Source organism: Sinocyclocheilus rhinocerous, unplaced genomic scaffold, assembly GCF_001515625.1.
Source record: "Sinocyclocheilus rhinocerous isolate Xijiao unplaced genomic scaffold, SAMN03320098_v1.1 scaffold1703, whole genome shotgun sequence".
In the NCBI taxonomy this organism is placed as follows: Eukaryota; Metazoa; Chordata; class Actinopteri; order Cypriniformes; family Cyprinidae; genus Sinocyclocheilus; species Sinocyclocheilus rhinocerous.
The window spans coordinates 1-18457 of NW_015640476.1; the positions used below are offsets into that span (position 1 = coordinate 1).

Below are 18457 nucleotides of genomic sequence, written 5' to 3' on the forward strand. Positions count from 1 at the left end.
AACAACAAAAAAAGAAACAATGGAGGTATCTATATATAACTCAAAATTCACAGAAAAAAAGTTTATATTTTGCAGTTCTGTTTTTTGTTTGTTTATCTCACAATTATGACTTTTTCCCTCCGAATTCAGAAAATAAAATTCAAAAATCCAAATTGTGAGATAAAAAGTTGTAGTTACCTTTGTTGTTTTTTATTCTGTGTCGGAAACAAAAAACTGAATTGATATGTAAACTGAGAATTCACAGAATAAAAGAGATTATCTCTCGCAATTCTGACTTTTTATTGTGAGCTGAAAAGTTGTAATTACCTTTTTTTATTTTTAATTCCAAGGCAAAAAAAATATAATAATAATAATAATAATAATAAAATAAAAAAACAAAATTGAGAGATATAAACATATCTGACTCTTTTTCTCTAAAGTCATAATTGCGAATTTTGAGATACAGTCAAAATTACCTTCTTTATTTTTTTATTTTTTTTTATTTTTTTTATCCCATGATGGAAAAAAGCTTCCATTCAATTTTGTGCAAGTTTCTGGAGAAAATAACAACATATAAACCACTAAACTTTTTATTTGTTTTATTTTATTTTACTAAAAAAAATTTGGGTGGAGCAACGTATTTGCAAACAAAGGCAGGAGAGAGAATGTAGTTTAAAAGTCTGAATATGTGCGTTCTGTCATAATTTACTCACAAACTCAAAAAAGAGCAACAGCAGCACGAACATCTTTCAGCACATCAGACATCAGCGCACGTTCTTCATTAATCTGGTCTGCTGATGCCGTTTGTGCATCCATTCATTTGGCTGCAGTGAAAAGACTCTCGGACGCCCAGCTGTCAGATGACTCTTTAGATTTCTTTTTTGTGTGTTCACGTTACGAGGCCATCTATTGGACACGGTCACTGACAGGTTCTTATTTTCCAGACCATTTGCTCTGCAGAAAGACACGACACACAGAGAGACGGACAGCGATGAGACACGAGTGATTGAAGAGAATATTTGACTCAGTCTAGACGACAGAACCAGACAAACTTCCAGATTTCAGTCCACGTTTGGGGCAGTTTTTCACATTTGGTGACCAGAACTGATGAAGTCAGAGTGGATGAGTTGTTTGCTTTGTAATAAATAGTTTACTTTAACCAGTTTGATGCATTCAGATCAATTTGCACACATCATTTGCATTCATTATCTACTCAACACCATGATCAGCCGATCACAGTGACTTATATTATCATGTGACTTATTTTGAGAGGATTTTGTGATAGTTGTTCATACTGTGAACTGTTGTGGCACTTCTATTACACTAGAATAAACATTAAAATATTTTCAAAATAGAGCCACAAGTCTTAAATGTTAATATGAGTCTATTGTTAGGACTCAATTACAATTTTATCTTCCAGTGATTAAGAAAACAACATCATTGAAATAAGCGATTATTGTGCCGCGTTTTTTTCGCAGTGATGCACTCGTTTTGTCTTATATGATCCTGTTTGATTTCTTTTTTTGCGTTAGAAATCAATCACTTTTCCTTTTATCCCTCCCTAAATGTTTAGTCATTTTCAGTTGTGATTGTGGGTACAATAGAATTATATTATGAATGCACCGATACAAAATTTTTCTGCCGATAATGATATCCGATTATTCAGAATTTATCAATGCCAATACTAATAGATTTGTGTAAAACAAAACAAAACAAAACAAAACACAAATTAAATTAAATTAAATTAAATTAAATAATTTTATTTAATTTTATTTAATTTAATTTAATTTTAAATTAAATTTAATCATGTTTGTTGCTTCCGGAAACCTACTGCATGACTTAAGAAGACTTGGAATATAGCATAAACTACTTGTTTTGATAAAATAAAATACAATTAAATACAATTAAATTAAATACAATTAAATTAAATACAATTAAATTAAATTAAAATAAAAAATTAAACAATTGGATTCAATATTGGTTCATTTGTAAATATTTCAGGTAGGCTACACGTCAGTTTTTCTTAAGGAAAAATTATCTCTCATAACAATAATAATAATGCTGTAAACTATAGGAAGCCGTCTCATTGGTTCAATGTTATTTATTTTCAGATATAATAATCACACTCAAATAGAAGAGCTGCATACAAACATTTCAGTTGCTTATAAGGTAGTTTTCATAAAAACATGTTTTCATCAGTTTTATTAAAAAATGCATAAATAAGTAACAGTTAATAAGCTCCTCTCTATTTTATTTTATTTTTTTAAATAGCTAACTGTGAACATTTGATAAGTTTCCTCAGGTAAATGTAATGCTAAGTGTCGTTCAAAAGTTATCTTATTATTATTATTATTTAATGCTTTTTTCTGTTGAATTGTATTTTAAGTTTAAGGAAATAAAAAAAAAATGTGATTATGATTTTTGCAATATTCAAACAGCCTTATATATATATATATATATATATATCCAATAGCGAAACTCCTTAGATGACAATGTTAAGCCAGTAAACATGGAAACATTTGCACAATAAGTGCTTTAAAAAAATTCAAGCTGCCTATTTTTGCTCCATAGACAATATAAGTGCATTATTTTTGTTTGTTTTTGTAAGTCATAGTATTTTCTGGGGTACAGAACAGATGCTGCACATATACAGTATATGTTTTAATTTAAACAGAAGTGAGTCCCTCTGAAGTGCAGGTGTGTGTGTGTGTGTGTGTGTGTGTCTCTGATGAGTGACATCAGAGCGTCTGAGATCAGCATTGGTTATTATGCCATAGAGCTGCACTTTGCAGTCGAGCATCTCTAAAGTGCGGCTCAGGTCAGGCGTGAACGCTAATTAATTGTGATCCATCTCCTGAGCGTGAGCGCCACGGACGCCGAGATGGTGAATATATAACTCATAGGTCTGGGAATGAAAAGATAACGGACTGTAAATTCAATTTCTCTCCCATCTGTCCCTGAGGAACGCTCCAGGAACTTCCAGCATCCTCTGTGGCTAATTTCATTTATCTCAGCGTAGACTAACATGTCGGAAACGGTCATTATTGCGCTTATGGCTAGTTAATTAAGCTTGTTAAGCTGACATGGGGCGCGCGAGTGGCCCCTGATGTGTGCGGAGCCCCGGTCCCCGATCGAGAGTACAGAGAGGCAGACAGGCTTTACAGTGAACAGATTATAATATTCATGCATTCATGATGTAACACAGCTGACGCTGATGCTGTATTTTTCCCTTGAGGTCCACTTTTAATGTTAGTGCATCATTACAGTCATAATTTAGTTTTTCACAGTAATTTTGATCCTTACAATCACACAGACTGTGTACTGTACCTTTAAGACTTCTCTATATAAATTGGCTAAGATCTTTGCAAATTAAATAGGTAACAGCGCTCATATACACATGTGTTGTGGTTTTGTTGTCAGATCTGATGTTGTCGTCGTGTTGTGATGTATGGGTTTTAAAAAAGTATTTCTACATACTGCATCAGACTCATCAGAGATCAGGAAGAATCCTGTAATTGTTATATGACCTGTTTAATGATGACAGTAACACTAGTGAATTTTACACTGGTAAGACTGATCGCTGACACACACACACACACACACACACACACACTGCTGAATTAGTTGCCCACTGAACACACATCCACCTGGTTGCTTTATCTCTCTTTATTCTTTAAGCATATCTATCTATCTATCTATCTATCTATCTATCTATCTATCTATCCAGGGGCGTAGATTACGCGGGGGACGTGTCCCCCCCACTTTTAATATCACGTAAATTCGTCCCCCGCACTTTTTCGGCATCCACCCGTCTGCCCGTCTATCTGTCTGTCTATCTAACTATCTATCTATCTATCTATCTGTAGTTATTAATTATGTTTTTTTCATGTTCTTTAAGGAAGTCTCTTCTGCTCACCAAGGCTGCATTTTTTTTTTTCATATTATTACAATTTAAAATAACTTTTCTATGTGAATGTGTGAATTTCAGCTATATCTCAGCTGTATCTCAGTTCTATCTCAGTTATATCTCAGCCATATCTCAGTTCTATCTCAGCTGTGTCTCAGCTATATCTTAGCCATATTTGTATATCAGCTGTGTCTCAGCCATATCTCAGTCGTGTCTCAATTATATCTCAGCCATATCTCAGCCATATCTCATTTATATCTCAGCCGTATCTTAGCTATATCTCGGCCATAACTCATCTATATCTCAGCCATATATCAGCTATATCTCAGTTGTATCTCAGCCATATCTCAGTTCTGTCTCAGTTGCATCTCAGCTGTATCTCAGCTATATCTCAGCCATATTTGTATATCAGCTGTGTCTCAGCTATATCTCAGTTATATCTCAGCCGTATCTCAATTATATCTCAGCTGTATCTCAGCTATATCTAATTTATATCTCAGTCGTATCTTAGCTATATCCCAGCCATATATCAGCCATATCTCAGTTCTATCTCAGTTGTATCTCATCTGTGTCTCAGCTGTATCTCAGCTATATCTCAGCCATATTTGTATATCAGCTGTCTCAGCCATATCTCAGCTATATGTCAGTTATATCTCAGCCTTATCTCAATTAAATCTCAGCCATATCTCAGCTATATCTCAGTTATATCTCAGCCGTATCTTAGCTATATCTCAGCCATAACTCATCTACTGTATATATCAGCTGTATCTCAGCTGTATATCCGCCATAGCTGTATCTCAGCTATAACTCAGTTATATCTCAGCTGTATCGCAGCTATATATCACCTATATCTCAGTTGTATCTCCACTACATCTCAGTGATATCTCAGCTGTATCTCAGTTATATCTCAGCCTTATCTCAGTTGTGTCTCAGCTGTATCTCAGTTGTCTTATATGGAGTGAGTTTGCCATGGTCTCTGATCTCTTCCACTCAGGATGAGTGTCGTGTCCCGCAGCTCTCTGAGGGCTTGTATGCATAATGTAAAGCTCCGGTACAGTACAGACGACAGATGATGAGTCTGGGGTCACACCAGTGCATAGCTCTATTAAAACAGCTTATGTAAGACTGGATGTGGAGGGAATACAAGCTGTCAGGCAGAAGAGATGAAGCGCTGAGGGAGAACTGATGAATGAGGGGATACCGGTGTGTGTTGAGATGAGCGAATGAAGCGCACATCACAGGAAAAACAGTCAATAATGTACTTGTATAGAGCATCTCAGGCCTAAAACCGAGAATCCAACCATGATTTCTCATGCTCACATTGTGCTTCATACTTCTGAACTTTTTCTTCCTCTGAACTTTTTGTCATCTTCAGCTATTTTTTTACTTGGTTCAGTGTTAAAAAGATCTGGCAAAAGCATAAAATACAGTTAACAGGGCATGAAATATTGAAGTCAGAAGTCAGAAAGAGCTTTATTGCCAAGTAAGTTTACACACACAAGGAATTTGTCTTGGCGACAGGAGTTTCCGGTGCAGAAGAAAGTACAGCAGACATCGTGCAAACGCACATGATAGTGCAGACATACATTACACAGTAGAGATGAAATATAACACTAATTCAAGAAAAACAGAAAATTAAATAATGCGATATAATACAGAAGTAGAAAAAAACATAATTGTTTTAATGAATGTACAGATATGTTATTTACAAGTGTACAGTTTATGTAGTTTACAAATGTTAAATTTTCAGATGCTGTGTACAAATGTGTCAGTTATAATGGACAATGTATAGTTATGAAAGTTTTAATTGTTCAGGCTGAATATAGTCTGCGGGGGGAAAAAATGTTCTTGTGCCTGGCTGTTCTGGTGGTCGGTGCTTTGTAGCGCTTGTCTCCGTTGTGTATGAAGCCGATGATGATAGTGTCATCTGCAAATTTCAGGCGCTTGACAGAGGGGTTTTTGCAGTGCATTCATTCGTATACAGGGAGAAGAGCAGTGGGGAGAGCACACATCCCTGAGGGGCGCCGGTGCTGATCGTGAGAGTCCTGGATGTGAGTTTCCCCAGCCTCACTAGCTGCTGCCTGTCTGTCAGGAGGCTGGTGATCCACTGACAGATTGGGGTGGGTACAGAGAGCTGGGTCAGTTTGTCTGAGAGAAGGTCAGGCATGATGGTATTGAAGGCCGAACTTAAGTCCCAGGTCTGTCAAGATGTTGCAGAATATAATGCAGTCCCATTTTTGTATTTTGTTGGTCTTTTCCAGAACAAATGCCTACACATTTTTAAATCAAGATGCATTTACTTGAGGAGTAAAATTACTTTAAATATTAGGTCTGGTTTTTTTTTTAATAAAAATTTATAAAATGCATAAAAAAAGATATCTGCCATTTATCAGCATTTCCCTGTAAACGTATATGAAATGTACCCCCGGTTTCACAGACAAGGTTTAAAGGGATAGTTCACCCAAACATTTAAATTACATGATTTACTCACCCTCAAGCCATCCTAGGTGTATATGACTTTCTTCTTTCAGACAAATCCAATTGGAGTTAATTTAAAAATGTCCTGGCTCTTCCAAGCTTTATAATGGCAGTGATTGGGTGTTATTTTTCAATAGTCCAACAGAAGTCCAATAAAGTGTGTCCATCCATCATAAAAAGTGCTCCACAAGGCTCCGGGGGTTAATAAAGGCCTCCTGAAGCGAATCGATGTGTTTGTGAAAAATATCCATATTTAAAACTTTATAAACCGTAATCTCTAGCTTCTGCTAAGTGTTGTACGCGTGTTCATTCCAGCGGATGACGTAGGCGTAGCGTAAGCTCTGGTGAGAATATGCTAGTCTCGTGAGAACCAAGTTTTGTTTACAGAATAGGAAAACCAGTCTCCTCTTGGCTTATATCGAAATCCTCCGACATTTTTCTTTACAAATCCTCGTTTTGCACTACTAATTCGTGACCGGTGTTTTGTTTTGCTCTCTCAACTGCGCTTAATCATTCATCACTTATCATCAGAATGCGCGTCATCCTAGGTGTATATGACTTTCTTCTTTCAGACAAATCCAATTGGAGTTAATTTAAAAATGTCCTGGCTCTTCCAAGCTTTATAATGGCAGTGAATGGGTGTTATTTTTCAATAGTCCAACAGAAGTCCAATAAAGTGTGTCCATCCATCATAAAAAGTGCTCCACAAGGCTCCGGGGGTTAATAAAGGCCTCCTGAAGCGAATCGATGTGTTTGTGAAAAATATCCATATTTAAAACTTTATAAACTGTGATCTCTATCTTCCGCTAACTGTCGTACACGAGAGAGTGATGTCCAGCGGATGGCGTAGCGTAAGCTCTGGTGAGAATATGCTAGTCTCGTGAGAACCAAGTTTTGTTTACAGAATAGGAAAACCAGTCTCCTCTTGGCTTATATCGAAATCCTCCCACATTTTTCTTTACAAATCCTCGTTTTGTACTTCTAATTCGTGACCCGTGTTTTGTTTTGCTCTCTCCGCTGCGCTTTCGCATTCGTCACTTCTCACCAGAGCTTATCCCTACGCTTACATCATCCGCTGGAACGCCACTCACTCATGAACGCGCATACGACAATTAGCGGAAGCTAGAGATTACAATTTATGAAGTTTAAAATTTGGAAATTTTTCTTACACATATGCATCACTTCGCTTCAGAAGTCATTTATTCATCCCCCCCCCCCAGAGCTGTGTGAGACACTTTTTATGCTGGATGGACGCACTTTTTTGGGCTTCAAAATCTCAACACCCATTCACTGCCATTATAAAGCTTGGAAGAATCAGGACATTTTTTAATATAACTCCGATTGGATTCGTCTGAAAGAAAAAAGTCATACACACCTAGGATTTATCCCTGTATACAGTAAAGGGAACTTACAGTTAACCAATTAAAAGGTTTTTATTGTACCATTTTTAGAGTCTTTTATATAAAAAAAAACAAAATAAGACAAAAATACTGAGTATTTTCTCTCTCTCTCTCTCTTTCTCTCTCTCTCTCTCTCTCTCTCTCTCAGAAGACCGGAAGCTGTTTGTGGGCATGCTGGGGAAGCAGCAGAGTGAAGAAGATGTGCGACGGCTGTTCGAGTCGTTCGGTCAGATAGAGGAGTGCACCGTGCTGCGGGGGCCTGATGGGGCCAGTAAGGGTCAGCACCGACACAACTCTCTGACACACCGCCATTGACCCTCATTCAGCCTCTGTTACTCAAACACATGACTGTTCAAATCGACTCGCTATGAAAACCTGCTTTAAGGTTTACATATGAATCAGCCGGTTTGGTTTGATGCATGTATCAGTCTTCTGACTGTGACTTCGACATTATCTAGCTGGCTAATATGGATTTTGAGAATGACTTGGAATCATTGTTTAGAGTTAATTGATCATTATAATTAAACTAGTAATGTTTTGTTCATGTGCTGTTGTTTTCCAGCAAAAGTATATGGGATTACATCAATGCTTTTTTATAAAGAGAACTTATTATCATTCTTTGGTGTATTGCCAGTGAAAATCTTATTAAAACTAAATATTTATATAATTTTTTATATATTTACAAATAAATATTAATAATATAAAATTATGGATTATTAATATTTATTACAAGACATGCATATTGAATAAGCTGATTACATTTACATGAAAAGCAAAGTTGGGACAACAATTAAAACTCTAGGTGTGTATTAATTAGAAATACAGTTTAAGTAGTAGTCTTGTATAATCTTGTGCATGTAAACACACTTAATATCTGTCTGTCTTGTGACTCTGAATGTCTACAAACAAACCTCAAAAGCTCTCTTATTGATTTCTCATATTTAGGTGTGTTTGGAAAATCATATGATCATGCTACTTGTACTATTTTTGAAGTATGCAGTATATAAACTGTGCATAGTATGTTAATGTTCTGTATTCAGGGCGTTTATTCGAATGTGCAGCGTGCAGTAACGCAGAGCTGTTGACGTGACCCTACAATTTCCAATGTGAAGAATGAACTGGGACACAAAATTAAACACCTTTTCAACTCTAAATAACTTTTACTTACCTGAATTTATGTTGCATTTATCAGATGCTTTCATCCAAAGTTTTTTAATCAAGCTATGCATTTCATCACTTCATGCATTCCCTGGGAATCGAACCCATGACCTTGGAATACACAGGAATTTATAATTGTGTGCAAAAAAAAAAAATGTCTCAACTGTACAATTAAAAGAATTAGTCAAAAAAGAGATGATTTATCACGCTGGAAATAGATGGTGCAGAAATGCACATTTTGTCAAATGTAGTAAATCATCGAGTTTTCAGTAGAGATCATTAACACACTGTACTCAGTGTGCACACTACATACTGCAGCAGTAGTTAAAGTAGTACAGTAGTATGTTATTTCAGACATAGTGTATGTCTTTCTCACTCTACTCACACCTTCACTTTCTCACCCTCTTCTTCTCTCCCTTTCTCCGCTTCTTCATCATCATCTCTCTTTATGCTGCTGATCACTAAATAACTAGTATCTGTTCTGAATGAAGCAGTAAACGGCACAAACACTTTCACTGCTGTGGTTGTATTTATAGTTATTGACTCGTAAAAAGCCTTTATGCCTGTTGGATAAAGACGTGTGTTTCATCAAGGTGCATCAGTGGTGTGTGTATGTAGTTGCAGCTTTTGCGGTGTTTGAGAGAACTGAAGTTACTTTTTTAATTCTTCTCCACTATTTTCTGCTATTAATTCAACCTGAAGCCCTTAAAGTCGATGCGTGTCATTGTTTTAGATGTTCAAACACTTACTGCACTGTAAAAAATGATTTATTAAAGTTGCAAATATTACAAATATTATCGGTGTACATTTCACAAGAAAATATTATTTCAGTTTTTCCTGCACTGAAATATTGTAGGAATGATTTTAAAGAAACTGTAAATAACACTTTGAAGTAGAAAAACTGATGTAGTATTTACTTGTAAAATGTACTCCAGTAATTGTTGTTTTATTTACAACTTTGAAAAATTTTTATTTTTTTTTTGCTTCAGAATTTCAATGTGTTACTTGCTAATTATTTGTGAAATGCACTAGTGATTTCTGAGTGAAAATTGCTTCAGAGTAAATGCATTTTTTCATTCAGTTTAATGTTCAGAGTCCCTTTAAAGATGACATACATAATGTTTAGATGTTCAGATGGATTGTGTGCTCAGTTTCATGTTCAGAGACACTAACAAAAACTGTGACGCTTTCAGAACATTAATCTGTTAGTTTGATTCTGCACTGTAAAAATTATTTATTAAAGTTGCAAATATTACAAATATTATATATATAATATTATAATTTTTTTTTTTTTACATTGCTTCAGAATTTCAATGTGTTACTTGCTAATTATTTGTGAAATTCACTAGTGATTTCTGAGTGAAAATTGCTTCAGAGTAAATGCATTTTTTCATTTATGTTTAATGTTCAGAGTCCCTTTAAAGATGACATTTGTAATGTTTAGATGTTCAGATGGATTGTGGGCTCAGTTTCATGTTCAGAGACACTAACAAGAACTGTGACGCTTTCAGAACATTAATCTGTTAGTTTGATTGGCATGACATCCGCTTCTGAATCAGCCAATCACGTTCAGTTTTTTGCTTCAGAATTTCAATGTGTTACTTGCTAATTATTTGTGAAATGCACTAGTGATTTCTGAGTGAAAATTGCTTCAGAGTAAATGCATTTTTTCATTCAGTTTAATGTTCAGAGTCCCTTTAAAGATGACATTTGTAATGTTTAGATGTTCAGATGGATTGTGTGCTCAGTTTCATGTTCAGAGACACTAACAAAAACTGTGACGCTTTCAGAACATTAATCTGTTAGTTTGATTGGCATGACGTCCGCTTCTGAATCAACCAATCACGTTCAGTTTGAGGCGGGACTATCTGTTTGATTGATTGGCGGAAGTGTTTGAAACGTGTTTGGATACAGACATTATTTTTGCTTTAGCATGGAGACACGTGAGATTACTGGGTTTCTTTTTCTCGGGAGAAACATCTGAGAAACAAGGACTTCACTTGCTCTTCATTTAATCGTATTGCTGTCTGTGTGAAACATTTAAGATTTTGAAAATATCTAATTTATGATTTTCTTTTCTATAGGCAGTGTGTGGCATGTGTCTGGTGGTCTTGAGACTGTAAATGATGTTGGAAACTGCAGCTGCGACTGTTTCTCTTTCTCTTTTCACTCGTAGTCGGCTGGATTTCTGTCCTGAATAATGAAGCTTTAGCTGCGCTGGTTAAGATAGCATCACTGCTGCTCAGATGGATTCACGTCCAAATGTTTCTCCCCGAATCAAAAAGGGATTTTCGAAGCGTTTTCCCTAACCATCATATTTGAAACCCTCAAACGTGCGCTGTCATGTCTAAAGGCTTTCTCATCTTCTGAAGTGTCGTTCTGTCTCATGAAAGTGTGGCACTCTCTCCGGCATTAATGCATCTTGTTTGCGGAGATTAAAAGTCATTTTCTGGCGTCCAAGCGCATGAATTGCGGGCCGGCTGCTGGGCGTTTGGGGTCAGCAGGGTTTGATGATTGTGGGTTTGTTAGATGGGATTTTCGAAGCGTTTTCCCTAACCATCAGATTTGAAACCCTCAAACGTGCGCTGTCATGTCTAAAGGCTTTCTCATCTTCTTCTCATCTCATCATTCTCTGCGGCTCCCGGCAAAGTTCTGGAAAAGTTAAAGCGTTCAGACACACACATACACACACACACACACACACATTTCTTAAAATATATTTAAAAATTGCATTTCCAAAAAGAGTTTATGTTAGTTATTACAGTCATTATAATTAACGTTTATGTGAAGGATTTGGGTCAGTCTCTGTGTTTGTTACCGTAGTAAATGCTTTAACTCTCTGTCTGTAGGGATGTCATGATGGGTAAATCTGTTTGAATCCATCTAATTCACTCAGATTCAGTCCCTTCAAACAAACCAACAAAATCAAAAACAGCACAAATCACAGCAGGGAAACACAGCACTTCCTGTGGAATCAGCAGAACTGCTTTGGTTATTTTTCTGGTCTGGTTATGAAGCAATACTTACTGTAATATATTTTTGTGGAAACTGTGATACTAATGAAATCTTTCAGTCTTCACTGGACTAGTTAACTAACCTCTCTCTCATTCTTTCTTTCTCTCCACAGGCTGTGCTTTTGTAAAGTATTCCAGTCATGCAGAAGCCCAGGCTGCGATTAACAGTCTCCACGGTGGACAGACGATGCCGGTGAGCGTCTCACACACACACACACACACAGAGAGAGAAGCAGCAGGGCCTAAAACTAACTTTTTGCCAGACCTGCCAATGGCCGGTGACTTAAGGAAATTTACCGGCCAGAATATTTTTTACCAGCCACGAAAAAAAAACAAAAAAAAAAACAGGCAGTTATGACAGCAAAATTTTAGATAACAGCAAAAAAATCACAATCCTTTATTCCAATTTCGATACATGCTACAACTACTAGCTTAACCAATATAAATTTAATAGGCTACATTTTTAAAAACTAGTAAATAGTCAGTTGTAAAATAAGAGCAAATCAAATTACAAGCAATAGCACAAAATAGCCTACTATACAATAAAGATACAAATGGAAACGGTGCATGTCAGGCAGGTCTAACAATGATTTACAGGTAGCCTACAGAAATGTAATAAATTATGCCAATCAAATAACACTATAGTCTTTATATCTTTTTTAAAGTTCAAGAGCAGTGAGTATACCATGAAATAAACTTATATATATATATATGTTTATTTCAAATAAGTTTATTTCATGGTTTAATTAATGCTAATAACCCTGTTTTGCATGAAGTAAATGAATTTTTGGAAAATAGTGACATTATTTTCATGGCAATGAAACACATTTTACCTTCAAATTTGTATTACTGTATTGTGGAAAAAACAAACAATAAGAAATATATGTATTTTAATTGTAAAGTATGTATGTTTTTATGCCAATTTAAGTAAAACATTTTATTACAGTATTTTCTATATAAATGTATATAAATCTTAATATGCATTTTATATTTTACTTTAGTACAGTCAAAAGTATTGTGTACTATTATTGACTCAGCACTGAGAATAATGAGAATTACAACAACTGAAAAGTACAAGATCTGGACACATTACAGTGATGAGAATTTATGGGTAAAATGTGCTGATTTGATATGAAAATAAGGCAATAATAATGCAAAAAAAAATCATAATGGTACTTTTATTTATGCAAAATATAATTTCTTTTGATTGGAGTGAAATGTTCCTCTCACCTTAAACACACACAGGCAGGTGTTTTTGTGAAAGAACTTGAATAACTTGTAAAGGTCAGTGATTTTTTTTAATCTGGTAAAAACTGAATGTGTCACTTTTGTCACTTCCATTCTGTCCAATTCAGCAATTATATTTCAGGTTATAGTTTTTTATTTCTCTGCTATGTAAATCTCGGCGGCCGGTGTGAAATTGAATCCAGATGCTCTTCTGAAGTCAAAGGTTTTCTCTCCTCAAATGAGATTAGTTTTGAGAAGCTCGGCGGCCGGGACTGTCAGAGATGACGGCTCCCGCTGCCGCTTATCAAATTCAGCAAATTCATTTCGTACGAGATCCAGCAGCGGATGATTGTTGTGTTTGTTTGCGGGAATGTGGCTCTCAGCCGGAAGAACACGACCGTTTCAGAAACACCTGCTGTCGTCTGGAAAAAACCGGTGGAGAACATGTGACGACATTTTTTATGAGTTTTCTGATTTCTGAAGTTTATGTCATCATAGTTTTAAACTTTCATATTCTGTGAAGTCTGAAGTCTCAGCTAAAGATTGAAAGTAACAAGTAAACATTACAGTAACATTGAAACTTAGAAGACATTTAAAAAGTAGCAAATATAAATGATAAAAGGCATGAAGATACAAAGTGTCTAAAATGTGTCGTTTTAATGTGACCTTCATGTAAAGTTACAATCTGTTATTTTAATTAAAACTCGATCACTGGGACACAGAATTATTATATTTAATTAAATAAATACATAAAAATAAATTTTCGTTATTTGTAATAAAATTAAGTTTTCATTTAGTTTTACTTGATTTACTAAAATAACTAAAACTGAAATAAAAATGAATAAAAACTACATGCTTATTTACAAATACAAAAAAAAAACTAAGACTGACAAAAACACAACAAAATTACCAAAAGTTTAACTAAAAGTCAAATGAAAGCTGAAAATATAAAATAAAAATATTTGTTACTTGAAATAAAGTAAATGTAAACTGAAATAAAATCAATATAAAATAAATAAATAAAAACTTATTTTTCATTTTCATTTTCATGTAGTTAAACTTGAGTTCCTAAAATAATTAACACTAAAACTGAAATAAAAATTAATTTAAAATTAGACATATTTATATAAAAACTAAAGCTAATGAAACTGACAAAAACACACAGCAAATTGTCTAAAACTTTATTTTAAATTTTAAAAAAGCTGAAAATATAAATAAAAAACACACAACAAATTGTCTAAAACTTTATTTTAAAACTTTTTTTTTTTTTTTTTAAATAAATCTTAACTGACATAAAATAAATAGAAAATAAAATATAAAAAACACAATCTTATTTTATTTCAGCTAGCTGGCACGGCAACGTTTTTATTTTTAATTAGTTTAGCTTGATTTACTAAAATAACTTAACACTAAAAACCGAAATAAAAATGAAAAAAACTAGATAGACACACACACACATATATATACAGTATATATATATATATAAAACAACAAACTAATAAAAAACTAAAGCTTTAACAAATGAAAATTGAAAATATAAAAATAAAAATGAATTTAAAATATTAGTAAAAAACTAATATAAAAATAAAAATGAATTTAAAATATTAGTAGAAACTATAATAGTATCTATTATAGTAATATATCACTGCTGGGACGTGAAAGTGCTGTTGTGGCAGAATGGCATCATGGGAGCAGCGGTGCAGATGAGACGAGATCTGCTTGAGCTTGAGTTTAGTGTCTGTCCTCTTCCTCCTCAGCGTAATATCTTTTACTTTCTGACCTCAGCGAGTCTTCAGAGCGTCTGATATCTATTAAACCCCGCCGGCTGCCGCAGGGCTTCAAGATGGCAAACGTCCAGACATCATCATAATGAGATGATTGTGATGTAGACGCCATCATCTCGTTCTCTTTATGTTTGTTTAATGGTCTGTCTGTAATCACGTCTCCAGCTGCCCTTGTGTTTGTGTGTTTCCAGCGTTCCAGTGCAGTAATTAAACAGGACCGTCCGGGAATAGTGTGTGTGTGTGTGTGTGTGTGTGTGAGAGTGTGTGTGAGAGTGTGAGTGTGAGTGTGTGAGTGTGTGAGTGTGTGAGTGTGAGTGTGTGAGTGTGTGTGTGTGTGTGCGTGCGTGCGTGCGTGCATGTGTGTGTAATTTTATTAGCATCTGTACATAAAGTGTGTTTCTAGCAAATGATTTTACATTTTTGACACAATATCAAAACTTATAACAATATCCATGGCATTCGATCATTCTAGTTTAGACACCACAGCAAACACTAACATGCTACTGAACACACACCTTTAGTTAAAAATAACACATTATATTTTAAAAATGGCAAATGCATAAAAAAATTTCTAGTGTTTTCTTTCCTTTTTTTCCTAAATAATAATAAAAAAATATTTTGTATATGCATCAACTGGAAATCAAAGCTGCGTTACCTTTGACATCCCTCTAATATGTCTAAAATCAACATACTGACTGCTTTAAAACATAAACCCTTTAACATATGTACAACTTTAGAGATATACAAACATTTACAGATGCTTTTTTTGAGCTTCATAAAATACTGAATTCATAAACTGATTTTTTATTGCATTCATAATAACTGAGATTAAATATGGATTTAAATGTAACACTTATAACATGTTGACCTGATTTCACAATTTATTTTGTGTGTGATTTTTAAAGGCTATTTTATTTATTTTATTTTCACACTTACACACAGTTATACTTTGTTTATATAAAAGATGATGTTTCATGAATGTCTATAGTTTTTAAATACGGTTAGTTATTAATACTTAAAATTAACCTAAACTTTCTGCATTCCTTTATTTTAATTTATTTATTTATTTTTATAATTTTCTTCATACTTATATTGTTTGTACAAATGAAGATGTTCCCAGATGTTGCCAAAATAAATTTGTATCAGATTTTACTCACTTCTGGGAACAAATTTGTCCCCAAAATATGGTTAAGTTGGCACAACATAATCACAATTCTTATCTTTATTTTTAGGTTAGTTTTATTAGAATTTTTTATTTATTTTTTGTTGTTAGACTTATTGTTTATTTTATTAATTAATTATTATTATATTTTTTTTATATGGATGTTCAGCATTTTTATATAAAGATTTGTATTTATACATGCTATTTGTGTTTTATTTTTGTTAAACACCTTGAGAAGCTACTTTTAAAGTCGCTATATAAAATAGTTATTTTTTTTTTTTTATGATTTGCACTATGCAATTCTTGTACATTTACACTTGAATTATGAATACCGACAAAATCAAATGATGATCCTGGTGTGTGTTTGAATGCACTTAAAGACCCATACATGGGTCTGTGATGAATTGAGGTCCGTACAGCACAATATGATCCATACGGCCGAGAGCGGTCAATCTGAGAGTCCGTGGCGTCGGGCTTCACTTTAATGTGTCCTGCAGGGACGAGATCCTCACGATCTCCAGCGCTCACATCATGTGTCTTGATGACAGCCGTAGAGTCCGATTAAATGAATCAATGTCTGCTGCAGCGGCCGAGAGATTTAATGAGACGACGTCACAGTGAGATCAGCAGAAGATCTGCGGAAGATGCTTTCTGTCACAGGATAAAAAATAATAAAACAGGTCATTGCAACTTATCATCTCACAATTCGGACTTGTTTCTTGCAATTCTGAGGATATAAACACAGAATTGTGAATTTTGAATTGTGAGATAAAAAGTCATTCATTTTTTATTGAATTGTGAGATATAAATTCAGAATTCAGAAAAAAATGTCAGATATAAATTCAGGATTGCAAGATATAAATTCGCAATTGTGAGAAAAAAAAGTACAAATTGTGAGATAAAAAGTTGCAATTCATTTTTTTTTATTCCATGGAATAAAACAAACCGAAACAAACAAACTCTGCGGAAACAAAAAAAAAAAAAAAAGAATTGCAAGATTCAAATTTAGAATTTCAGCAAAAAAAAAAAAAAAATCAGAATTGCAAGATATAAATGCAAAATTCAGCTAAAAAGGCAACTGCGAGATATAAACTTGCAATTGCGAAAAAAAAATCCAAATTGTGAGATAAAAAGTTACAATTACCTTTTTTCTATTCTGTGGCGTCAAGATGTAATCAAGATATAAAATCAGAATTTAGAGAAAAAAGTCAGAATTGCAAGATATAAACTCTGAATTCTGAGATATAAAATGCAGAAATGCAAGATAAAAACTTGCAATTCCGAGAAAAAAAGACAGAATTTTGAGATAAAAAGTCATTACCTTTTACCAAATTCCCTTTTTTATATTTATTCCGTGGCGGACACTGAACTGAACTATGAGATATAAACTCAGAATTCAGAAAAAAGTCAGAATCGTGAGGAACTCTCACTTGTGGAAAAAAAAGTCGATTTGTGAGCGAAAGTCGCAATTACTTTTAGATTTTTTTATTCAGTGGTGGAAATAAAAAAAAACTGAATTGCGAGGTAGAAACAAGCTTCCATAGAATAATGTCTGTGAATGGAGTTCCTGTCAGAAATGACATGAATTGAACATGATGCTTTTCCTTAAGACTTGTTTTCAGAGAATATACCTTGAGGTGTGTGTGTGTGTGTGTGTGTGTGTGTGTGTTCAGGGCGCGTCCTCTAGTCTGGTGGTGAAGTTTGCAGACACCGATAAGGAACGGACCCTGCGCCGGATGCACCAGATGGCTGGACAGCTCGGCATCTTCAGTCCCATGACCATCCAGTTTGGATCGTATGGAGCTTACACACACGCTGTGAGTCTCACACACATTACCAGTCACCTTTATGAGGTTCTGTTTGTGCCACAAAAGTGCTTTGTACTAAACTGTACATTTGTCCATGTCTACGGTCATTGCCTACCTGTAGAGCTTTATGATTTCAGTCCAGTCAGATCCAGTCATAAAAGTAGAATTTACAGTATAATGTGGAATGTCACGGAATTTGGCAACATTTGGATGAATAAATCAAAAATAGGGCTGTACACTTAATCAAATAAAAATGTTATTTTGTAAAATGTTTATTAAATTGTATGTTTAAATATTGCAATTAATTAGACATTTTTTTTGATGACGAAAATTTTAATTAACCATTAAAATTAAATCCAGAAAAATTAAAACCAGGAATGGATTCTAGAAAAGTTCAAACATGGATAATATGGAATCTTGAAAAATTCAAACGGGGAAATTGTTTCTAGAAAAGTTCAAACAGGAAAAATATGGAATCTGGAACCAGTTCAAACAGAAAAATGGGATTGAATCTAGAAAAAAACGGGGGGGGGGGGGGGG

General features: G+C 34.4%; 1 protein-coding gene across 1 annotated transcript in view; it reads left to right on the forward strand.

Moving 5' to 3' along the window:
* Positions 1 to 3004: 3004 nt before the first annotated feature.
* Positions 3005 to 18457, forward strand: part of LOC107753190 (CUGBP Elav-like family member 4) — a 38271-nt gene continuing 22818 nt past the window's right edge. The window contains exons 1-7 of the mRNA XM_016569314.1: positions 3005 to 3034; positions 4227 to 4355; positions 4464 to 4528; positions 4765 to 4844; positions 7913 to 8041; positions 12050 to 12129; positions 17783 to 17926. Of these exons, the coding sequence (XP_016424800.1) occupies positions 3005 to 3034; positions 4227 to 4355; positions 4464 to 4528; positions 4765 to 4844; positions 7913 to 8041; positions 12050 to 12129; positions 17783 to 17926 (657 nt within the window). The remainder of the gene's footprint in view (positions 3035 to 4226; positions 4356 to 4463; positions 4529 to 4764; positions 4845 to 7912; positions 8042 to 12049; positions 12130 to 17782; positions 17927 to 18457) is intronic.